General features: G+C 39.2%; 1 protein-coding gene across 1 annotated transcript in view; it reads left to right on the plus strand.

Annotated features, from left to right (window-relative positions):
* CFAP47 (cilia and flagella associated protein 47) overlaps positions 1-25678 on the plus strand; it is a 680893-nt gene that overhangs the window by 473955 nt on the left and 181260 nt on the right. Inside the window, exons 52-53 of the mRNA XM_050936444.1 lie at positions 21214-21389; positions 23614-23721. Of these exons, the coding sequence (XP_050792401.1) occupies positions 21214-21389; positions 23614-23721 (284 nt within the window). The remainder of the gene's footprint in view (positions 1-21213; positions 21390-23613; positions 23722-25678) is intronic.

Consider the following 25678-nt stretch of genomic DNA (forward strand, 5'->3'; position numbering starts at 1 on the left):
TGACTTTGCAATAACAGTATATATAACTTCCACTGTATGGAATATTGTACACATTTCTAGAGAGACCACAGAAGTTCAATTTTTGGGCTAAATAGATACCCAATATTCTGGGTCTTCATTTAAATTCAGTAATGTAAACTAAAAATAAGTCACTGTTTGCCAACTTTAAACATTTATTATTCATTAACTACCATCTTTCATTTGGTTTTTATTCTGCTGTAATCTGTTCCACACATTGGCACACAGAGCTGGATTCAATAAAAAACTTCAACCAGCTTTTGTACTAGAGCTATACAGAACAGGACAAATCTATTTTAGGTGTCTTCCACTTTTGCACAATGAACACTATTAATAAGCTTAGGCTTTCATGATTTTTTTTAAAATTGCTTAATCATTTTTTGGATTAGGTAAATATTTCCTTTAACCATCAAAAACATTATAAAATGTTGTTAATCAGCTTGGAAGAATTATTACACTGTTTCATTGAATAAAATGGCTTGTATTTTATAACCCATTTAAGTATGTAAAGCTTGAATAGTTCATTATTTAGCATTTCTGATATGATACTGAGATTAGCCAGCATAGATTTATTTTTGTCTGCAGTTTTTGCCTTTGAATTAGATATTTTAGTGTTGTGCTTTTGTTTTTCCATGGCTAATGTTTTTCTCAACTTCTTTAGAAGAATATTCATTTTATCATCTAGAAGTGCTATTTTCTGTTTGGTTTGTAAGCAAATGAGAAAAAATGGCTTTTGTAATGGATGCTGATGAGTTCTATGAATAAAATAATAGTTGCACTGTTTTGCTGCAGGAAGCTTTCCCTAGAAAAATATAGAACTGATGCTATAGTTTGGCTTCGTACAATTAGAATTCAGGTCCCCCTCCCTCCCTGCCATACTCACTTCTCCTGATTTGTTCTTTAAATAATTAGTATTTAGCAATTTCGTTTCTGGGTGCATAGTCACTTACATTATGAATGCAGCACATTAAAAATATGCAAAAAGAACAGTTTCATATTATGGCCTAAGATAGTTTTGGGTCTTGAATGCATCGTGATTATAGGCAATGCAGAGATACACAAAATAGCTTGAAAAATAAAATGAATATTGGATGAGACTAGAAACTGTACTGTTGCTGGGTGGACTTAGCGATACAGACTGTGTAGGCCTCTGCAGGATGCAACTTAAAACAAAAGTTTCATAGTGACTTGAAGTCAACCATTTGCTTCAATGAAGGAGTTTGAAAATAGTTCTACATGTGTCTTCCCTAGATACATTTTGTAAAATATTTTCTAATGGCTTTAATCATTTATCACTTTTAGTGTTTGTCATTCTCCCTCTGAAACGTTCCATCCCGAATGTTTACAGACCTTTCAGGCAGATTTAAGATTTTGGATCGAATCATGTGAGATTTGCAGTTTCACACTGCTGATACAGTAAAACAGACACCTTTTGGCTGAATGTCACTTTCAGATTTAAGATTCATCTGCACCTAAAATTCCGAGTGGAGCTCAAGGTTTGTGTAGCCATATGGATCAAAACCAGTGAATACCTGCAAAGCGAAGCCAATGAGTTTCATACAGTTCCTAATTAATTGCTCTTTTTCAGTTCTGTTAGCTTATCACTGCTGACAATAGTAAAATCCTGGTTTTGTCAATAAACGAGGGGTAAATTGGATAACTCAATGGAAGCAGACAAACTCAATAACAACCTGCCATTTTTACAGTCATTTTTCCAACCACAATCTCACTTCAGTGGGTTTAGTCATTCTTTATTTAAATAGGATGCTTAACAGATATTCTGCAGCTGGGAAAAAAGTTATTGTTTTAATATGCAAAACTTTGCACTCCCTTGTCAGCTAGGGGGGAAAAAACTGTTTAGGGAGAAGTGGGCAAAAAATCCATTTTCTTTTGATGTGATTTCCATGTGCATTTCTTATGTAATTTTGAAAATGTTCTGTTAAAATATTAAAAGCCAGTGAGTTGCTATCAGGGAAAAAAGAAAACCTTTTGACTATGTTGAGGGACTTTAAAGACTACACAATACATTTAACAATGCTGCAGCAGGATAATAGTTCCACTAAATAAAAGAAGCTGCCTTACTCTTAATTCTTCATTATTTTGTAAAAACAATACAAATTTGCAACCAACAGCTTCACTATAGAATAAGAGGAGAGGCTGTCTTTCAGCCCAAGTTGTCCAGCTGCAGAAAATAAATCCAGCTTTCAGTCTGTACTAAATGTAGTTTTTATTTTAAAAAAATACACTGCCAAATCCTGAGATTGCTACTTAATATTTTTTCATCAAAATTCTCCTTAACTTAAATGGGAGTTTGCCTGAGTAAAAGATTCAGTAAAACCTAAATAAACACCTCAGAATTTGGCTCATAAATTAAATAAAGTAAATGAAATTAATTGTAAAGTGAAATCTTGCTCTCTTTGTATCCTAATGTTTACATACAGTGCCCTCCCCTTAATTTGTCCTAGTCCATCGCCAGTACTTAAGTAGAAATAAGTGACTGATGCTATCTATATGACAACCATAACACCTGTCTGATTAATACAACATTTAGCTGTAATCATCTTTTATTATTACCAATGAAAAGTCAAGTCCAATTTTTGTGGGAGATGCAGTATGCTATACCTCTCTAGCATCCCTTTAGGGAGAATGGAGGGCAGTGCTTCCTGTCTGAGTGCAGGGCACAGCCCTCAGTGTTGCTCAAGGTGTTGCATGGCAGGGCAGGTGGGCAGGCAGAGAATTAAAGCAGACCAAACAAAGTCAGTATGCTTCTGCAGCTTTCAGGAACCTAGAGAGGAAAAAGGAAATGGAAATGTACTGATCTTTCTCCTTTCTGAGGGCTGGTCTACACTAGGGGAGGGGATCGATCTAAGATACGCAACTTCAGCTATGTGAATACCGTAGCTGAAGTCCAAGTATCTTAGATAGAATTACCTACCATCCTCACGGCGTGGGATCGACGTCCACAGCTCCCCCTGTCGACTCCACTACCGCTGCTCGCTTCGGTGGAGTTCTGGAGTCAACAGGAGCACGTTCAGGGATCACTATATCGTGTCTAGATGAGATGTGATATACCGATCCCCGAGAAATGGATTGCTACCCGCCGATATGGCGGGTAGTGAAGACGTAGTCAGAGAGGGCCTGGGCAGCCAAAGCTCTCAAGTCTTTTCCTTGAATGACAGCCAGAGGCTGGGGAGTTCTGCTCCTTCAGAGTGCCGTGCTGCACTGAGAGAGACCTTCCCTTTTAAAGATCTGTCCGTCTAGACGCTTAACAAGCCTCAAAGGTGCACCAGGTTGAGACTGATTGTGCCCAGAGAATCTCTTTAACCTCTTCCAGACTGGGGTTGGAATCTGCCCCACAACAGTGGAACTATCTGACAATAAATAGTTAGGAACAATTTTTAAAATCCTAGATACGATATATGTGTTGTTAAGATATATTTTATATGGAAAAAGTGAGTTAACTATTTCAAGTAATTATTCTCATCATTTCCCCTAGTTATAATTTTAGAACAGTGCAGTATATTTACAACTGTATAATGAAAATTTGCAGAAATTACAAAATCCAAATTAGTATGTATGGTAATTGCTTAATAGATATTTTTCATTACTAAGTACACATATGTATATGCATTTCTTAAAGGTTTATTTAAAACTACTTTAGAAATTGTTTTACCAGTTGAAAGTAAGTACTGGAAAATAAAACTGTTGGTAATATCTGAAATCAACTGAGAACATATGTTTCAGAAACAGAAACCTCCTGACATTTTCATTAGCCAGTGACATGTATTATGTAGTGTTGTTGTAGGTATGTCAGTCCCATAATGTTAGAGAGGCAAGGTGGGTGAGGTAATATCTTTCATTGAACCAACTCCTGATGGTGTGAGAGGCAAGCTTTTGAGCCACACAGAGCTCTTCTTCAGGTCTGGGAAAGGTATTCCGAGCACTACAGCAAAATACAAGGTCAAGGTCAGAATGCAAGGACCTGGCATTTTGCTGGGGTGCTGGGAGTACTTTTCCCAGACCTGAAGAAGAGCTCTGTGTGGCTCAAAAGCTTGTCTCTCTCACTAAGTTGGTCCAATAAAAGATGCTGCCTCACCCACCTTGTCTCCCCAGTGACATGTATTGTCAGACATCACAAGCACAGACAAAGAACATGTCAGATAATGTATAGTGATGGATGAACTTTCAATGAATGACTTAACCACAGGTATAATATGTAGAAATCTAATAGCATAATATTTCCATCACTTGGTGAAGTCTCAGGTATACTGAAGTATAGTGCCACTGTTTTGTAGCTAATAGAGTTTAAGGTGGATTTTAAATCTTTTCTCAGTAGCTCCACATCCCTGAAGTTTCCAAGCAGGTATTCTTTCCGAGGGGTTGGATCAGAGTATCTTTCCTCAGTATTTATTTTGTCTTCTCCAGTGTAGGTTTTATTTTGTTCAGGTATTCCTCAGTTAACCTAGAGTATACGTGGCAGGTGGTTTCAGAATTGTCCTGATGAGATTCCAAGTTGGATGGGGATATCATGAAGCAGGATTTGGTACACAAGCCACCCATAGTCTTCCTATAGAAGATAATAGTTAATTCAAAGGACTGACAACAGTTCAAATGACAACTCCTTTCTGATCTCTCATCATCAGCTAATACCTCAAAGGGTTTACAATTTTGCATGGGCTCTGCCTCACGTTTTGGTTCCTGGGAGCACAAAAGAATCACAGACCATTTGTTTTCCTTCAGGATTTATAGCACATAAGCTAGGATTTTCATAGTAACCTTGGGGAATTAGGCACCCAGTCCCATTAAATTTCAATGTGATTTGGAGACCTAACTCCTTTAGGCTTCTTTGAAAATCCTGACTGTAGTAAGTATATGTGGAGTTAAGATACCTTGATCATAATAGTATAGTTAATCTTGTCTACCGCCATCACGCAAAGCATTCATACCTCTATATTTATCAAGAAGTGTATGGGAAATGTTGACCAAGTAACCATGGATAGGTTGAGTAGCCTTTGATGTTTGGGTTTTTAACACTGTAGAAGATCAGTCAGGTCCTTACCCACTTTGCCACCACAGTGCACTAAACCACCACCCCAACCAACAGATTTAGTGCTACCATCTACAGACCCACAGCAGCCATGCCCCAGGCCCCTTATTGGCAGGGCTGACAGCATTCTCACTGGGTACCAGGACTATATAAAAACCCCAACAGGAAGACAAAACTGTCTGAGCAACAGACCATTGCCTTGCCTTGCCACCTCGCCCAACCCTATCTTGCTGCCCTGATGCCTTGCCCAACCCTGCCTTGCCACCTCACCCAACCTCGCCTCCTTAACCTGCTGACCTAGTCCCTTGGTTTGGATCTTCCTGTTACTGACCCCTGCAAGAACCCCTGCAACTATTGCTCCAGCCTGCCTCTTCTACTGATTGACATCACAGGTACCTGACCATCTGTTCACACTTGACTACTGCTCCACCCTGCCCCCTAGCGCACATTGGCCACCGGGCATTACATGCTCCTTATTCTCTATCTACTTTTCTCAAGATTGAGCTTTGAAATACAGGAATCAAAAGCATTTTTTCTATTAGTTAACCTTTTCCTGTTCCTTAACAGATATCATAAAAAAGCCAAAAAAGGTGATGAAATAATTGAGCAGTTATCGGACGATTAGAAAGTCAATTTCATTAAAAATTCCCATGTGACATTAAAAAAAATAGTTTTCTGTCTGACATTTAAAAATGCTAGGTGACTATGAAGAAGAGTTGTTAAATCCCATTAACCTTTCAAAGTGATTCACGGCACAACAGATTCCTATATCAAAAACTATGATATGGCATGTCTGATTGAGGCTAATGCCTGGCCAGACCAACCCATTTCACTGACCCAATCTAGGAAGTGTCATTAAGGATCCTTCATTGTTTTTTGTTTCCCTTTCAGAATGAAACAAGATTTCTGATTCATACCGTGAAATTCAATTATTCCTATTACAAATTGTGGCAACGTATATTGAATTGCTAGACAATATGTAATTTGTGATTGTAAAAGCTACAGTTAAGATAGGAGATTACCGCTTTCCATTTTACCAGGGAAGGGATAGGACGTTTGATCAGTCTGGCAGAGGAATGGCCACTCCTTGGGTCCTGGTTGACGATGAGGTTGTGTGTTTTGGCACCAGAGCTGCCCACTACTTTTCCTCTTCTCCTGCTTGGAACATGCATAGGGATTATGTACAGGCAGCGGCTGGAGCTGAGGAGAGCATGTTGGAGTCTCTACTTCTGTGCATCAACCATTGGCCAATACAGGGAGTGTGAGGGAACTGATAGGCTCCAGTTATTTCCCTCCTCACGTGCATAAGCATATCTGGGTACACAGCAGCCACTCTTGCTGGTAACTGCTGCCTTGCCAGCCCCGCCATGGAGATGATATAATTATCAAGAGCTGGGTTTCCTCTAACCTGATCACTGTGTGGGGCCAGAAAGGATTTTTTTTTTCTTTTTCCAAGATAGGCAGCATGTCTGGGTTTTTTCACTTTCTTCACACCAAGCTGGAATCAGATTGGGTGGAGATAGTATTCATCCCTCAAAAATGGGGATGAAGAAGATAATAAATGTCAGTAAATACTGTTGCAGCTTGCAGCCAATGTCCAGCATGGGTAAGAGGCTTCAAGGAGCCAGCTGCTGTGATTGACCTTAGTGTGGGATCCAGGAAGGAGTGGTAAACCCTGTTAGTCTCTGTGGCATGAGAGGTTTTAAGTCTTTGCAGACAGAGCTTTCCCTTGTCTGTACCCTAATTCCTCCTCATCTAGGAAGGGTGGTGGGGTTAAGGAGTGTGTTGAATCATGAATTGAGTCGTGGGGATGTTGGCTAAGGAAGCCAACTCTCATTCCTTGGGTGTATAGCATGAGGCCATTTTAGCCAACTAAGGACCCAGTTAGTGTCTGGTAGTTTGCGCGAGGGTAAGTCAACTCATCTCCTCTGCCTCACTAATTTTAACATTAGTAAAGTTGCAGCCTGTAGCTGTAAATGTATTTATCTTTCTACAGCTTCATTTTTTGTTGTGGCCATCATGAAGTCAGCAGATTCAAATTCCAGCAGTCTTTTGTCAAATCGTCTGGATCCATCACAATCTGGGGAACAAACAGCTGACACTGTTGATCTTAGACAGCATGTGGGGGGGAGGGGAGGAGTCATCCTCCCAGAAGGGCAGTTCTGTTGTTTTCATCACCATCCTCCACTGGGGATACTTGTAATGGAAAGAGGCTTTAATTTATAAGCCAGGTTTCTATAACAGGTTCACCAGCACAGGTTGCCCAAGAGATGCACTGAATTGGCTCATTGAGGTACTCAGACAATGCCCCTCTTTTCTCACCAACGCTGCTCACTGCTGGGTGTCTACTCTGGCTGTAGGCCATTTGTGGCACCATGTGCCATCACAATCCCACCCCAAGAGAATTGTTAGCTTCCAGGAACCACAGCATTGGTTACTTCAGCAAAAGCTTACATAACTGGAACTGAACTATACCACTAGATATGGAGAACTTGAAGGCTTTCTATAATCATAGCAATTTAAAGCAGATCAAACATCAGTTTAAACTCTTGACATTGTTTTTGAATAACTTTCCTTCACATAATTATATTATTGTTATTCTCTGATTATAGGTATAAAGCATATCATTATGGATGTGTTTTATACTAATGCTTATAATTATATACTCTGTAAATCAGAAACATAACTTCATAACTGTGGCATATTATTTTCCCGTAAATCCTAAAGTAAATGAAAATGTGAAAGCTGTTCTTGAAAACTGAGTAACTTGAAGTTATGAACTATATCCTAAGCTTGATTTTTAAAAGTATGCGTTCATAAGAATTGGTAGCATAAAAAGTAATGTTCTGTGAAATAACCACGGCGCATTCTTCCTGGAAGAAAATAAAATTTGGGAAGGTTATAATTATTAATCACTTTAACTAAAAGCAGTTTGACAAATAAATCAGACCAGAACATCTTTACAGATCTCATAAAATGGTAGTTATCAAAAAGTAGGATAAATGACTAGAGTTTGAATGACATAGAAGCTGCAAAAAACAAAAAACCCACAACCCATATTAATCAATTATGTGGTGCAACACAAAGGGGGCTAATGTAGATCATGAAATGCCAGTAAGACTACAGCTGAATTTGGCAAGAGACTGTTAAACAATAATCAGAAGGTGGTTTCATATTTTGCTACATGAGTGCTCATATTTGTGAAAAATAGTTGTCAGATGTGTGGAGAAAGAGAGCAAATATAAGTTCAAGGCATCAGAGCAACAGTATTATTGCTAAGCTTCTTCATTTGAGTCCAAAGCCAAAAATTTAAATGTGAGGAGAAAGAGAGTGAAAATTTTAGAAGGCTTTCTAAAACCTGCTAATTAGTTATATGAAATTTAGAAAAATAATTTTCCAAATTAAGTATAAAAACAACTGTTGAAATTAAGGGCTAAATTCTCATATCAATTACATTGATCTAAATCCAGAGTAATTTCAATTTAATTAACAGAGTTAAATTTGGATTCGTCTGTCTGTTTGAGAGAAAATTTGGATGTAGTATACATTATTATTTTTAATTTAATGAGAATGAGCTTAATTTATTTTGTCTTCATAGTATCACTGTTACTATTTCTTCTCATCTTAATACTATGCTGAGCAAACAGTTTTGGAAACTTGTTATTCAGCAAAATTCTGGATAGAGAGCCAGAAGTTTTACATACTGTCTTAGAAAAAGTCACTTGTGTTTTATTTTATTGTATTTTCTATACTTCACAGTAAGTGTAAAATAAATTATTATAGTATATAATTTACACAGAATATGTGTAGTGCTATTCTGTGATAGTTCTGGTTAGGTTTTTGTTGTTTGGGGTTTTTTGGGGGAAGTAGGGGCTTGATCCTGCAAATTGGTGTGTTCTGTTATGTATGTAAGCACATTTTCAAAGTCAATGGACTACTCATGGTCTTTGGGCCACAATGCTCAGGATCAAGTCTCTACAGCACATATAAATGGAGTAAAATTTAAGTGTGGTGACTCAGTATAATTGTCCAGGCCAAAATGCTTTATTTTGGTTTACTAATTTTCTACAATTACAGCGATATCTTTCAAGGCCAACACTAATGTAATTCTGTAAACAAAACTACATAGGGAATGCAGTGGACTTGTGGTCTCAGATTTTGACATGGATATTAAGTGCACATGTATAATGTACTGAATGTAGTCCAGTTTCGGCACCAAGAGCTCTTACTTTACTTCATACTTTGAATGGCCATCATAATGAAGTGTGAAGATTAAAAGATATCTGATATTAATTGCAAACCATTCACATGTACTGCATTTTCCAGATTTCACTGAGAGGGAAGAATGTGGGTGATGACTGGGTATTTGTATGGTCAAGACAGTGGCAATAGGGAAAGAATTGGATAACAAAGCTAGTCATAAACCAAACCAAAATCTGCAAATATTGGCACAAAAATGTGTTTCTGTTTTTCATCAAAATTCTCCAACTATCTCTGCTAGCTAAGTTTAAAAACTGCAATGGATCATTTTAAAGTAGGTTGTTCATCTGGTTTTAAGCTGGACAGTTCTGTTTTTGTAAGGTTTGTCCCTGTCCCGTTCTGATATAAAACCACAGACAGGTTTTTGTCTGGTGGTATCGTGGTTACATGGAGGACACCCTTTTGCAGTGTGCTGCTCTGCCCTCATGGGAGTGACCTCATGCACACCATGTAGGTGAGGTTGCCAGCAGGGGCAGGACAGGGCATTCAGCAGAATGGTGTCCACCAGGCAGTGTGACAGGTCACACCGGCGAGGGTGCAGTCAAGCAAGTAGGGTCAGGCACCATTCCAGAAGTTCATGCAGCTGAAGAGATGACCTATATCAGGGGTTCTCAAACTGGGGGTCATCACCCCAAAGGGGGTCACAAGGTTATTACATGGGGGGGTCGCAAGCTGTCAGCCTCCACCCCAAACCCCACTTCACTTCCAGCATTTATAATAGCGTTAAATATAAAAAGAAGTGTATTTAATTTAAAAAGGTGGGGGGCCGCACTTAGAGGCTTGCTGTGTGAAAGAGGTCACCGGTACAAAAGTTTGAGAACTACTGCCCTATAATCTAGGGATGCATCAGTGGCCACCCTATTTTAAAGGGACTGTCAATTTACATTTATTTTTAAAAATAATGTATGTTAAAAATTTCTGTGCCATAAGCAGTCTTCTATATTATTAATTTCTTAGAATTTTGTTCCAAATTATGTGGTTATGGCAAGTAAATATCTCAGACTGGTGTTCTGAAGATCTTTGTATGGGTTTATCTACCCTGAAATCTAAGGTGTTATTGCAGCTTGGGTAGATATACTCACACCAGTTTTACCTACACTAGCATTGCTAAAAATAGCAGATAAGATGCGCCAGCACACATTCAGCATAGACTTGCAACTTGAGTATATACCCAGGGTCCCCAGAAGAGTATGTACAGTCCATGCTGTTGCATCTACACTGCTATTTTTAGCAATGTTGGAGTGAGCAGAGTAGGTGACAGCCTGAGAACATGCACATGGAGCGTAGTATTGAAGTCTTGGCAATGTAGGTGATGGGGTTGTTTCTGGTGCTGGTGAACCGCTCTCCGCTGGTGCACCTGAGGTTATTTCAGGCTCTGGCTGAGCCTTTTGGGTATGGCTGTCTGTTGCTTCTGCCAGTTTTGGCTCGCTGGCACCCTCTGGCTTTGAGTTTGAAGATGTGGTTGCACTTGCTGGTGCTGGTTGTTGTTCCAGTTCCGGGCCTGGGACTGGAGGTGTTGTGGCTGTTTCAGTGGTTGGCATGGAATCCGGGTCCACTACCTCTGTCTGGGTCTCTGGTAACCCAGACGGGGCGTCTGTGGACGGTTCAGGAACAGGAATGGGTCTGGAAGCTTGCCTGGTTTGGCTACGTGTAACCATTCCCACTCTCTTGGCCCGCCTCACCTGGTTGGCCAAGTCTTCCCCCAGTAGCATGGGGATAGGATAATTGTCATAGACTGCAAAAGTCCACATTCCTGACCAGCCTTTGTACTGGACAGGCAGTTGAGCTGTAGGCAAGTCTACAGCTTGTGACATGAAGGGGTAAATTGTAACTTTGGCCTTTGGGTTGATGAATTTGGGGTCAACGAAGGATTGGTGGATAGCTGACACTTGTGCCCCCGTGTCTCTCCACGCAGTAACCTTCTTACCGCCCACTCTCAAATTTTCCCTTCGCTCCAAGGGTATTTGAGAGGCATCTGGGCCTGGGGATCTTTGGTGTGATGGTGGTGTAATGAATTGCACTCGCATGGTGTTCTTGGGACAGTTGGCCTTGATATGTCCCAGTTCATTACACTTAAAGCATCTTCCATCTGATGGGTCACTGGGCCGAGGTGAGTTACTGGAGACTGGTGAGGTGGAAGAGTAGGGTGTCTGTGGCTTTACTTGGTTGGTATGTGGGGTCTTTGGCTGTCCTCGGTTGTAGGGTTTATGGTCGGTGTGCCCCCTGGGGTAATCGTTCCCCTTGACAGTAGCTTTCTTGCTTTCTGCCACTTCCATCCATTTGGCTCCAATCTCCCCCGCCTCAGCGAGATCTTTGGGTTTTCCATCTTGTATGTACCGTGTGATGTCTTCAGGAACACCATCCAAGAACTGCTCCATTTGTATGAGGAGGTGCAGTTCTTCCAAGGTTTTAACATTGTGTCCTGATATCCAGGCCTCATAATTTTTTGCAACGTAGTAGGCATGTTTGGGAAATGACACATCTGGTTTCCACTTTTGGGTTCTGAAGCGCCGACGGGCATGATCTGGAGTTATCCCCATTCTGTATCTGGCCTTGGTTTGAAAAAGTTTATAGTCATTCATTTGCTGCTTAGGCATTTCAGCTGCCACCTCTGCTAAAGGTCCACTGAGCTGTGACCTCAATTCTACCATGTACTGGTCTTCGGGGATGCTGTACCCAAGACAGGCTCTTTCAAAATTTTCCAAGAAGGCCTCGGTGTCATCACCTGCCTTGTAGGTGGGAAATTTCCTGTGCTGTGGAGCAATAATTGGCGCCGGGTTGTTAGGGTTTGCTGGCACATGTAGCCCAGCTTTTGCCAAGTTCAGTTCATGTTTTCTCTGTTTTTCCTTCTCTTCATTCTCTTTTTGTTGTTTTTCCATTTCTTTTTGTTGTTTTTCCATTTCTTTTTGGTGTTTTTCCATGTCTCGGCGGTGGGCCGCCTCTTCTTCTTCTTGCTTCCTTCTGTGGGCCAACTCATCTTCTGCTTGTTTCCTTCGGTGGGCCAACTCTTCTTCTTCTAGTTTTCTTTTGTGTGCTGCCTGTTTGATTTGTTCTTCTCTTTCTTTCATCTCCATCTCTTTTTGTTTTATTTCCATCTCTCGCCTGTGTTCAGCTTCTTTGAATTGCTCTTCGGCCTCAATTTTTGCCTTAGAAGTCATGGTTCCTGTTTTCTTGGGGTGGGGTGCCCTCCGGTGTTTATCTTCTGCACTGCAGGCTCTATTGCCTCCTAGAGTCTGCCTAGCAACAGTGCCTTTAGCTAATCTTCAATGTTAAGTAAACCTGAAAAACCACTTTATTTGCATGCATATAGTGCTGGTAATGACTCTCAATGGGAGAGCTATTGTCACAAAAGATTCTTTGTCACAGCTTAATGGTCTCTTGCTTATTATGCAAGCCACAAACTGCCAGAGAGAGCAGAAAAAAAAATTCTCTTTGGTTCCCTTTTAAAACCAACTGTTTCTCTCTGCTAAAAAGCCCTTAACAGAGAAAAGAAAAATATAATATTCCTACTGGCTTCTGGATTTTGTCTATCCCGTAACCGCTGCACACCATATCATAACCTTAGTCCCAGATTTGGACCTTAGCGTCCAAAATATGGGGGTTAGCATGAAAACCTCCAAGCTTAGTTACCAGCTTGGACCTGGTACTTGCTGCCACCACCCAAAAAATTAGAGTGTTTTGGGGCACTCTGGTCCCCCTGAAAAACCTTCCCTGGGGACCCCAAGACCCAAATCCCTTGAGTCTCACAACAAAGGGAAATAATCCTTTTTCCCTTCCCCCACTCCAGGTGCTCCTGGAGAGATACACAGACACAAGCTCTGTGAATCCAAACAGAGTGACTCCCCCTCTCCGTTCCCAGTCCTGGAAACAAAAGCACTTTCCTCTTCACCCAGAGGGAATGCAAAATCAGGCTAGCAAATCCAACACACACAGATCTCCCCCTGATTTCTTCCTCCCACCAATTCCCTGGTGAGTACAGACTCAATTTCCCTGAAGTAAAGAAAAACTCCAACAGGTCTTAAAAAGAAAGCTTTATATAAAAAGAAAGAAAAAATACATACAAATGGTCTCTCTGTATTAAGGTGACAAAATACAGGGTCGATTGCTTAAAAGAAATATGAATAAACAGCCTTATTCAAAAAGAATACAAATCAAAGCACTCCAGCACTTATATTCATGCAAATACCAAAGAAAAGAAACCATATAACTTACTATCTGATCTCTTTGTCCTTACACTTAGAAACAGAAGATTAGAAAAGCAGAAACTACTTCTCCAAAGCTCAGAGAAAGCAGGCAGACAGAAAACAAAGACCTTAGACACAAACTTCCCTCCACCCAGAGTTGAAAAAATCCGGTTTCCTGATTGGTCCTCTGGTCAGGTGCTTCAGGTGAAAGAGACATTAACCCTTAGCTATCTGTTTATGACACCAGGGTCCCCAGAAGAGTATGTACAGTCCATGCTGTTGCATCTACACTGCTATTTTTAGCAATGTTGGAGTGAGCAGAGTAGGTGACAGCCTGAGAACATGCACATGGAGCGTAGTATTGAAGTCTTGGCTGATGCCATCTGCATGGTTTCCCAGAAACAAAAGGAGAGCTCCTCCTGGGGAAGGCATGAACAATGGGATCTTCAGGCCTAAAGCATCTCCTACTGTGAGGCTTTGGGTAGGGAAAGTGGGGGAGCCAAGAGACACCTCTCTTGTGGGGTGCGGCTGGGGAAGAAGAGAAAGAAAGCTGTTTTGATTATTATTAATGCTGTTGCTGAGGAGAGGCTCCATCTACCAAAATACTCTTTGGGGGTGGAGGTCCAACTTCTCAAAACAATATTTCAAGAGAGGACATATCTTTTCCCCAGTGAAGCCATTACAGAAGGGGGCACCTACCTTGCCAAATGGGATGGGTACACCCCCATGTCTCCCAAAATGATATTACAGGGCTGTCCAATCCCAAAATACCATTTAACGACATGAGAATAAAATTAAAATACCTTTACCCTCCAGTCTTTACCATACGGAGTGGAGCAGCTGCTTTCCTTGCACATGCTGCCTATATGGGGGAGAGTGTATGTGGCTTCCTGAAGCAGTGTTTTTTTATTAAGTGTCGCCATAATGATTAAAACATGCCCTCTCAATCTGCATCTGAATTAAAAGCATATGAAACATGATCTAAAACTAGCAAATTACAGATCTGAGTTGAAAACAAGCATCATTTTGTGGTTTGTAAGATGATTTTAAGTAAGGAAGGAAATTATTTTAAAATGTGATTTGAAATTTTCTTTAAGAAGTATGCAATAACTGGGGCTGGGTAACTCAGGTGACTGAAAATGGGATTTAGTGTGTTTCTGCACTAGGCTGCCCATTTGAATCAGTGCAAGGACTGTCTCAATGCACTATTATAGAATGAACACATGGTTGGCACTTAAGGAATCATCATTGTCCAGGACAAGAGTGACCAAAGGGTATTACTGTCTGATGGCTGGTCTTCAGCCTTTCTGAAATTAGTTTTTTGTTTCACTTCAGTTCCTGGTGAGCAGGTGTACATATCGCAACTGGAATCCTTGTAGGCAGACTTTGCAGAGAGGCCAAAGTTTGAATGGACATAGAGACCAAATTATTGTCACCCTTAGAGGTGGTTGTGTAACACTCACCTGCAGGTGGTACAATTGGTTTTCAATATGAGCAGCAGTTGAGTAAATACCAGTCTTACTATAGGTGTTACAAGCTACTTAATAAGAGATTTGTGGTGTGTGAATTAGCACAATCCATTTAACCAGGACAGCTGTACCCCTCAAATATTTGTTGGTAAATTGCAGATTATGAGGGACTGTTTCAGAAAATATGTTTCTTATTTTAAGCAAAATGATAAAGTATTGAATTATCGAAATAAAATATCTGATTATTAAGCATCAATATAACTATTTGCAAGTATCCTTAATCCTAAGCAGACAAAGCATTTATGTATTTTATTTTCCACGGGGTTAGTATATGTAGTACATAATTATTATCTATATTCATGGTATTTTAACAATATACAATCAGTAAATTGTTCTTTCACTAAATTTAATTTAACTGTCTCAGATTGTCAGAAAAAAATGGTTGCAGTTCTTAACTATTAATGTTTATAGTACTTCTAAACACATTAACATGAAAGCTCCTTTGTTTTTACCAAATAAATCATGTTTTTAACTAGTGTCCTTCCAAAATAACATTCACTAGTTTTAACCATAGTTTCTGTTTTCCAGACAATTTGCTTGGCGATATTCTTTTTCAGAAGTAGTAACCTTAGCATTTTGTTCTTTTGCTTCCCTTTGATGTAGTCTGTTGCAAAGGTTGAGGTGTAAGGGAATCTCAGCCAGGTTAGGAATGTTGTTTTGCCTTGCACATGTTCTATGATTTATGTAGATGATAGTTAAGGGTCAGTCAGCAAGCAGAATTTTAGGATTTTGTGTGAGGTGCATCTAAAGGGCTGACAGTTGTCAACTGAAACACTCCATTAACAGTTATTTATTTTACGGGGAAAAAGTTAAGTGGTCAGAGGGTTTATTAACCTAGCCCGATATACAAGAGATGGGAGCAGCTCTATAGAGAGGAAGGATCTTGGGCATGGGCATGAGCAAGCCGGAAATAGGATCCCTAGAAGCAGTCAAGCCTGAGGAGAAGATTTGAGCTGACCCCTGATATTAGTAATGTCTGTGTTTGGGGGTGAGTTTGGATTCTGCACAGTGTGGGGAATGTTTGAAAATGAGCAGGGAAAAGGACGTGCTTACAAAGCACAAAATAAGATTAGAGCTATAGAATCTCTGTTGGTTCCCCCAGGTTTCTCCATCCAAATCTCTTCTCTTACCTGGCTGCAGAGCCTTATTTATACCCAAGAATTTTGACACTGAAATAGTCATTGCATCTCTGTAACATGCAGTGAGTATGTCCACACAATTACTGCTAACTATTACTACCAACTATGCGTATGCATTCATACCAGAGTTGGGATTGCTGTTGCTTGAAGCAAGTGTCATTCACCACTATGTTACTGTCATTGTTGATAGAAAGTAGATTTATAGTCCCTGCTGCACAGGTGCATTTAGCCTTATCAGAGCAACCCTGCAATGCTTTTGCACACTCTTCAGTGGCAGTTTTTCAAGACTGGTATTTGACAAGCTAGCTGCAGGCAGGTCAGAGAAGAGACAAAGCACTACTCAGCTCGTCTCGTCTCTTCCTAGACCCCAAACCCACCCATCCCTGGGTACGACTAACATAGTTCCTAACTTATCTCAGCCCTGATTGAGTCCCCAAAAGGCAGAGGAATCCAATGGGGGAAAACCATTTTTTTAAAACTTTTTAAACTTAGGAAAGAAAAAAAAATTCCCTCTAAGATTTACCTCTAAAACACAAACAACAAAGCATAGATTCATTAATAGATACATGGACTGACCAACAAACCTAATTTACTGGGAGGTTGCCATGGCAGTTTATGCACTCCTTCCACAGCTTCTCCCACACTCCTGAGTTGTGTCCTGAAAAAGAGAACACAAAAGGAGATCAGTAGCTAATAGGCAATCCTTCCCAAGTTCCCATCAATAAATCCACATAATCTTCCTCTGGTGCTTCAGCATCCATTTTTCTCGCTTCTACACACCATTCAGGCATCAACCCCAACAGGGAGAGGGAAGATGGGAGACAGCAGAACTAGAAATATCCTGCCTCTGGGTCTGCACCCCCAGATTGCTCCTATCTCTAATCAGAGATCTTTCAGAATGAAAGGCATTGATAATAGTTTTAGTATTAATTTATTATTTATTACTTCTGAATCTGTGAATTGCATGGATATTCTTGACAAAATTATTTTAGAGACTTTTTTTGGCAGATGAACACACAGGACAAGTTTGTTAAGCTTGTTTCTGTGAATCTCTAGTATACTATGGCTGAAACCTAAAGTTGATAATGCAGTTTATTTTTCTGTATATGAAACTTGAAGAAGTGAGAAGCAAACCTCAAAAACACTTAGCTGTTGTCCCAACCAAAGCTATCAGGAAACATTTTTTTTTAAATCTTATCTAAACTTTTCAGTGTTCTTGGGCTTGTAGAAATAGGTTGAAAAAATTTAAGAGCAGAATCTGTTTCTTGACATTTCTCACTTTTTCTGCTTCCACTTAGGCTTCAAAGATCTCAGGAACTGCTTTTGCATTTTATACTTCCTAAATCCTAGAACTGCATCAGTGGGCAAAAATGGAAATTTGAATTTTGAAATTCACAAAACATTTGAGTTTAGTTGATTCCAGAATTTGGAAGAGGAAGTTCTTTATCTAAACCTCTTTGCCCATCCCTAATATTAAAGTCAAATGAATGCAGCAGTTTTGAGGTGTAATTTGTGGTGAGTTATGAATTAAAAAATCGCACAATTTTAGTTTTAGTCCAAGATGATTTCTGACTGTATATCTGTACATATCAATGCTAGTAATAATTACTGTATAGTGGTTCTTCTAATCTGTGATAGTTGCAGAGAGGCATCCTAGCATAATGATTTTAAGTTTTATTTATGGAGCTACAGAGTTGTGGAATCTGAGTTAGCTACAAGATCACACTCAACCAGATTAATTAATGTTTAAGCTCCACTGTTTTGAGTACCTCAATGTTGGGTGGTGTACCACCTGAGATTAATATCCATGTAAGTATTTCATCAATATGTTAATAAAAATGAAGATGAGATTGAATTTTATTAGAATTGGAAGATCATTTGCAAAGGTAAAGGAACATTTTCAGTTCACCCATAGCTACCCGGAAGAGAAGTAGGAGTTTATAACAAAGTAGAAACAAGAGGCCTTTGCATGTATGGGAGGAGCCGCTAAGTATGCACATTGTCATTTGATTTTTGGCGAAGTGGTTGCCTAAAGCTAACTTGTCTTGGGAGTAGTCACAATGAGCAAAGTGACAGCCATTCACTTTCTCATAATTCATATTAATAGATTCCAAGGCCAGAAGGAACCATTGTGATCATCTTGCCTGACCTCCTGTGTAAGAAAGGCCATAGAACTTCCCCAAAATAATTCCTAGAGCAGATCTTTTAGAAAAAATACCCGATCTTGATTTTAAAATTGTCAGTGAAGAAGAATCCAACATGTCTATTGGTAAATTGTTCCAATGGCTAATTAACTTTGCTGTTAAAAATGTACACCTTATTGCCAGTATGAGTTAGTCTAGCTTCAACTTCCAGCCTTTAGATTGTGTTATACCTTTGTCTGCTAGATTGAAGAGCCCGTTATTTAATATTTGTTCCCTATGTAGATACTTACAGACTGCAATTGAGTTTTCCCTTACCCTTCTCTTTGCTAAGCTGACTAGAGTTAGCTCTTTGAGTCTGTCACTAGAAGGCATGTTTCCCAATTCTCTATTCATTCTTGTGACTGTTCTCTGAACCTTCTCCAATATATCAACATCATTCTTGAATTGTGGGCGGTAGAAGTGGACACAGTATTCCAGCAGAAGTCACATGACTGCCAAATACAGAGATAAATTAACCTCTCTACTCCTTCTCAAGATTCCCCTGTTTAGCCTATTTGGCCCACAGCATCACACTGGGAACTCACATTCAGCTGATTATCCACTATGACCCCCAAATTATTTTAGAGTCACTGCTTTACAAGATAGTCCCCCATTCTGAAGTATGGACTACAGTCTTTGTTCCTAGATGTACATATTTACATTTTAATATATTCAGAAGCATATTGTTTGCTTGAACCCAGTTTCCCAAGTGATCTAGATCACTCTGAATCTGTGACCTGTCCTTTTCATTATTTTCCATGCCTCCAATTTTTGCATCATCTGCAAACATCATCAGTGATGATTTTATGTTTTCTTCTAGGTCACTGATAAAAAATATTCCCTCAAAACGTAAAAACAAATTGAACAACCACCTGTAAGTCTAACTAAAGTATTCTAAATCTGGCTGGGAATTGCTGCTGATTTAGCTCGTTTGTTTCTCTTCTGGTAGGTTTTGCCCTGGGCCTGTTGTTTGAGAAACACCTGTTTCAATGTGTAGATGGAAATTTTGTAGTTCTTCCTGGTACTATGCCTCCACATAAAAGGCTAGGTGCAAAAGTAATGCATTTCAAGAATGACTCTAGAAATTTGTAATATACATACATACTAAAGATGCCAGTGGAACTGCTCTCATGACTATCCCTGTAATAACAAACCTGTGAGTGTGTGAATCGTCCATGCACACAAAGGAGAGGTGTTTGGTAGGGAACAGGTTTCTATTGCAAGTTTCTAAGGAAATACTATAAATTATTTTGAATACAATTATTTAAAAAAAATTGACAGTTTCTTTTTAGACAGGCATTCAAGTATTTCCCTTTTGCTATAAAGATATTTCTTAAACAGAAACATACACGGGGCTTTATAGTGCTTTGTTTTGAAGCCCTTAACGATAAAATAGCAAATACATTTAGAAATTTGTTTAAACCACTAAAAACCGTTAATCTGAGCTTTAAAGTATTTTATTGCAAATTTAGATTGCATCTTCCTGATGCAAGGCACTTGAATGATTTGAACTGTTGGTGTAATCCTACCATCTGTAGAACGTTAAATTCATTGTATGTGTGTTCAACTCCAGCAGCCATTTTCTGTAAATGTAAAGGAATGTGTTAAATTATAGGCAAGTGCAATGTAGGGATAAGCAGCTGAGAGTGGGATGTAAAATATTTCATGCTAAAATTTTACTATCTTTTCATTTTCTCAGATATTTTGTTCTGTTTTTGTCTTATTTCATATTAAGGTAGGATTCCACTTTTTGTACTTCAAGCTGTGGGCCAGATTCTGTTCTAAGAATCACATTGTCTTATGTACAAAAAAGAGAATGTGCTGCACATTGACAGCCTTTGATTGGAGAACGACAGAAAATGGAAACGCATATTAACATGTTTTGTATGAGCAAGTGCAGTACTAGAAAAAGGGACATGGTTTGGAGAAAGTCTGTGCAATACATGTAAGAACCAGCAAAGAGTGGGCCTTTTTGAATAAAATACTCCACCCCTACCCAGATGAAATATTTCATCTTTGATGTGGAATAAAGCTTGTGTATAAAGTACATAGGGCCAAACTTACTATATGCTCATTTGTGGCTTAGCCATGACCCCTGAAAGAAGATGAAATGCATTGTTTCAGAGCTTCAGAAGCAGCCCAAGAGGGAAACATAACAGTTCTGTGGAATCTGCTTCCTCTCCCAGACTTCTAGTCATGTTGTAGGTATCCAATACAGGGGTGTAAATGTGTATCTATCCAGGCCACAGTTTGTCTCCATCTTGATTTTGGTACCATTATGTATTATTTAGTTTTGGTATTTCCCATGATATGCTGTGTGCTTTCTGGACGTTTGAGAAGGGATACTCTTTGCCCAAAGAGTTCACAGTTGAAAGACAGACAAGAAAATAGGGGTTAAAAAAGAGAGATAGCAAGGTGGGGTTGGACTGTTAGTTTTTTACCATGTAAAGCATTATGATGGGACTTAAAAATGAAGAGAGAGGAGCCTTGCAGAAACCTTGCAAGTGACCTTGAGAGGTCACTTGGGGCTGCACTAGCTCTCTCTGCAATGATAGGGTGCTGGCTAGCATTATAATGTAAGACAGGACTTGGTAAACTACATGGCATATTGGCGGAAAGGGTTGGCTGGAGAGTTTGATAACCCCTGATTATTAGATGGAACAAGAAGTGACTTATGATTGGGTGGTTGGCTGCTACTGCCTCTTGGTGCATTTACACTATGTTAATTTATCAAATTAAATATGGTCTATGTGCCATTCAGTTCAGTTAATGTAGAAGCATCTTCCTTAGTTCATCTTTAACAAGCTTCTTTGACAGTGAAAGTCCTATAATTCCTTCACTTTGTGTTTCTAGGATACCATTGGCATTGAAATTCCCATCACTAATCCTACACATGAAACTCTACAGTTAGATGTAGTGTTAATGGGTGCTGCACTTAGTGGAGAAACAATTCTTGTTCTTCAGCCAAAAGAAACTCTTTCCTATGAAGTAAAATATTCCCCAGCTAGTACTGGCACTTCAGAAGGAAGGTAAGATGCAGAGTGTTAACACCTATCTGTGCTTTATAATAGTCAGTACAAATATTGTCACTAGACCCTACAATAACTCCTTAACCCTAGAATGTTAGAAATATTTTGTGTTCTCTGTTTTACTTTTTTAACATTAGATATATTCTACACAAACCTGCCACTTTCTTTGAATAATTCTGATGGCTGATAGGCAGATAGCAATTCTTTGATGGGTATCACTTGAGTCATGTGTACATTTTCTTATGATATTACTTTAATATCAGAAAATCTATCTCAAAATATGGACTCCAAATGAATTTTTAATCTTCTCACTTCCCATAAAGGGAGAGACATGGAGCCATCTTTCTGCAGAAAGGAAACTAAACTAAAATTATTTCACTAAACAGAGGTGAAGAACCCTTTATCAGTCTTCATTAAAATCTGTTTAGCTTGAGAATTCTCCATTAATTAGAAATGATCTTCTTAATGAATACGGAGAAGATTTAAATTAAAGATGTTTCACCACATTGGAAACTCAGAAGAGTCTGTACAGTATGATAACTACCAGTGATAAGACTGATGACCTTCAGAGTTGCTGCCACAGATCATAGTTCTCAGCTGAACTAGTAAAGGCAGGCTGCTGAACACTGCAGAATTGTAAGAGTTTTTTTTCAGGGAATTGTTAATTAATCATTAGTTGGCTGAAGTTCACCAAAATAAGCAGTCTCAAAAGCAATTGTTCAATGTGTTCTTACTGATTTTCCCAAGAACAGAATGCTGCCAAGTATTATTGCACTACAGCTTTCAGAGGCTATAGTTTTATAGAAATGACCGCTGTTAACATTCTAGTAAAATTTTCAGAGGCAAGATACAGAACTGATCATTTCTGAAAGCTGAGAATGAAAATATGCTTTATTTTGCTGTGTCAGAATATTCTGGTGGAGTATTTTTTTTTCAAATTCATAATTTTCAGATAACAAGATAAGATATGTGCTTTTAACTTGAGAAATCTAGAGGGCAGTTCTTGGTTTCAGCTGATCTGCAGCATGCAGGCCAAGGCGGCATGGGCAAAGGTGCTGTAACTTTTGCACTACCCTGATCCTGTTATAGCTCTGTGCAAAGCTGGTCTCCCTGGTCATGCTAGAGCAACCTGAGGTCTGCCCTAAATTAAATCACTGACAAACAGCTCTGAGAGTCTGAAAATGCAGTCAGAAATTGGCATGGCAAGTGCAGCCAGGCTGCTGCCTCTTTACCATGTTTATGCCAGCAACTGGGAAGAAGAGTGCTGAAAAATCCCTTATGGTGGCTCTGCTATCATCTTTACACTTGAGTAATCTTCCCTGGCCAGTTAATGCTGATTTCAAAGCCAGTTTATGCTAGGGGTGCAGTGTAAAGTGGCCACAGTGAACAGTCTGCCTCATAGTTCCTATAAAGGCATAAATCAGAACTCATGTCTCTTTGTTTTAATTAAACAGGAGCTGATACTTCATGCAGCTCAGGTTTGCATGTTGTATTTTTAGCTATGTTGGAATGGTTTAACATGTTTACTGTAATTTTATTTAACTTATATTTGTGATTCTCCTGGCCACAAAATGAGAAATAGAAAAACAACTCTGTAATAAGAATGGAATGTGTTAAAATGCCTGCCACAAAAATGCACTACTCTAAGTATCTCACATAGCAACAAATAACTTTCAATCCTGACAAGATTTGATTGCAGAATAATGAATACGCCATTGAAACATATCCATCTGTCATGTTCTTATATATGCTTCAGTTTTGATCTCTTAGTTTTTAAAAGTATTTTCATTTTAAAATGAACTAATGATGTCTCCCTATTTTATTTTTAGATGATGTAGCAGGTCTCGGAACATCTAGTAGCAAACTGCCGTGACATTTGAATTAAATGAAAATTTTCTCCTATAAGTTCAAGTGGGAGATGTATTCTAGTTTTTCTGCTTTTAATATAAAAACTGCCATTTTTCAACTGAAAAGTTAAGAAAGATGAAGCCTGTTGATTGCCCATGGATCTCTCTAAAGATCAGTGTTCATTTGTGATGAATGTATCCAGATGCTACCATATCTGTGAGGCTGTATAGGACTCTTAGTGGAAAATTATACTAGTTAACAAAGGGGTCACTTTGTTGAACACATTTTTTCGAAAATTCTAATTTGTACTTTTATCAGTCTGGACATTATAAAAAAAGACATCTCAGACGGAACTTGTTTATCTCTCTGTCTTCAGCATCATATTCCTGTCGGAGATGGTTGGGGAGTTTTGGTATGCACTGAAGCTGACTTCAGAGAAACCATTGCCAACTACCTTACCTGAAATAGAATGTGAGCTTGGAAAGTAAGTACAGCATCATACTTCAATATAATTTGTTCCTTGGTATCAATATCTAATATAAAACATATAAACAAGTACTCATTCTGGAACTATAGCAGATTACATCTCGATCTAGTTATACGGATGTACATGTACCATATTATTATTATTTGCGTTACTATAGCACCTAGCTGCCCTAGTAATAAGAGTCAAACGCATACAGTCAGGATCTTCACAGATTGTATCTTTAATATATTATGATACATATTGAATTCTGCTTGTGGAAGGGCAATTTAATTGGAATTAAACTAATTAGAGGTCTCTATAAATTTCTCTTAAACAGCTGCAGAATTTAGTAGCAAGTTATCCATATGGTAGCCTTTTTCTTACTTAAATTGAATGTAGTAGTTTTGAATTAAACTACCTTGTGTTCAGCTCCTGTTGCTACAGTTTCAAGCTCAAGAGAGTGAATATCACCTCTGGTGCTTTTCTCAGTTTTGCAGACTCCAGGAACACACAAAGACCAAGGATAATGACCCCAGACACAACCACAAATACAAAGTCTTATCTGTACTACAAGTTTTATTGAAACAACAAGTAAAGTTATAATTACCCATGCATGTATAAATCCTACAAAAACTCATACAATACCAAAGTCTAGTCTTACTCACATCCTCAAGATATCCATCAGACCCTAGAATATATTTAACAGATCATCATCGATAGAGGGATGGTTCCTGCTCAGGTTTCACTTGTGGTCTTCCCACTTTTGCCCAACCAGGGTACTTCTTTTACTTTGCTATTCTGACCATGTTGCACATCTTATGCATATGTGTGAGTGTTTCAACTCTCTTTTCCTTATGTGTACTTCCACGTCCCATAAATATTGCCCTTTTTTCATAGCTTGTTCCTTAGTTCCCTTTATCCTCATAGGGTTATTACTAAGTCACCCTCTCATGTCAAGCATTCTAAAACTACAGCCTAGTATGGTTACGTTAAAATCTTTGAGGGCTCAGCCTGTAGGCCTTGCATTGCAGCCATGCTTTACTTGTATAACTAATACACACACATCACTCCTAAACACTTGCCAATCTTGTACTCCTATAATCCTACTATTTAAATCTCTTTAGCATACATTGATTATATATGATACAACATATGAGTTGACCATAACACTGAATAATGCAATGATAAATAAAGTGAAGTAATTGGCTACAATTCTGTAGAATTCTACAAGTTGTCTTAAACGCTCTATGAAAAGGTACCATTCTCTATTAAGTTGTATAGGACTTTCCTTTCCTAATCATGGACCTTCCCCAGTGGCCCATTTTATAAATTGTGAACACCGCTTATCTTCATCTCACCTCCAGAGATGTGAAGTACTGAAGCTTCTTTCCTGCAGACCTTACAGGTGTACATGAACTCTGCTACTGTTTGGGAGGTGGCTGTATGTAGTAGCGATCCTCTTGTCTTGTTCCTCCTATAAAATTTCGCCTTACATTCCCACAACATAATTTGACTCTCAAAACATACTTGCAGCTTTTAGGGTCAGGTTTTCAAAAGCTCTCAGCACCCACAACTGGGGCCAAATTTTCAAAAGTGCTCAGCACCTAGAAGCTCTCTTCAACAATGGGAGCTGCTGGATATTGTACGCTTTCGAAAACCTGGACTCATGTTTTGGTGTTTTATGTGTTATCTTTAGCTATGTCAACTGTATGATCAGTGGCACTGGGATACTTTTTTACAGTGAGGGAGCTGAAAGTGCTTGTTCCCCAATTATCTCATGCCCCCACCTTACCCCTGTCTGTTCCCCCCCAGAGCTGGGGCCAGGAGTGGGCTGTGGCTCTGGGAGAGGCAGGGGGCATGGAGAGGAGTAAAGGGGGCCTGGCTTAGACCATAGCTGGGAGTGGGAGCAGAGCCCCAGAATGTGGGGCCAGCAGAAACTGAGACCCCACGTGTGGGAGTGGGAGTGGAGTCCTGG

Source organism: Gopherus flavomarginatus, chromosome 1, assembly GCF_025201925.1.
Source record: "Gopherus flavomarginatus isolate rGopFla2 chromosome 1, rGopFla2.mat.asm, whole genome shotgun sequence".
NCBI classification, from domain to species: Eukaryota; Metazoa; Chordata; order Testudines; family Testudinidae; genus Gopherus; species Gopherus flavomarginatus.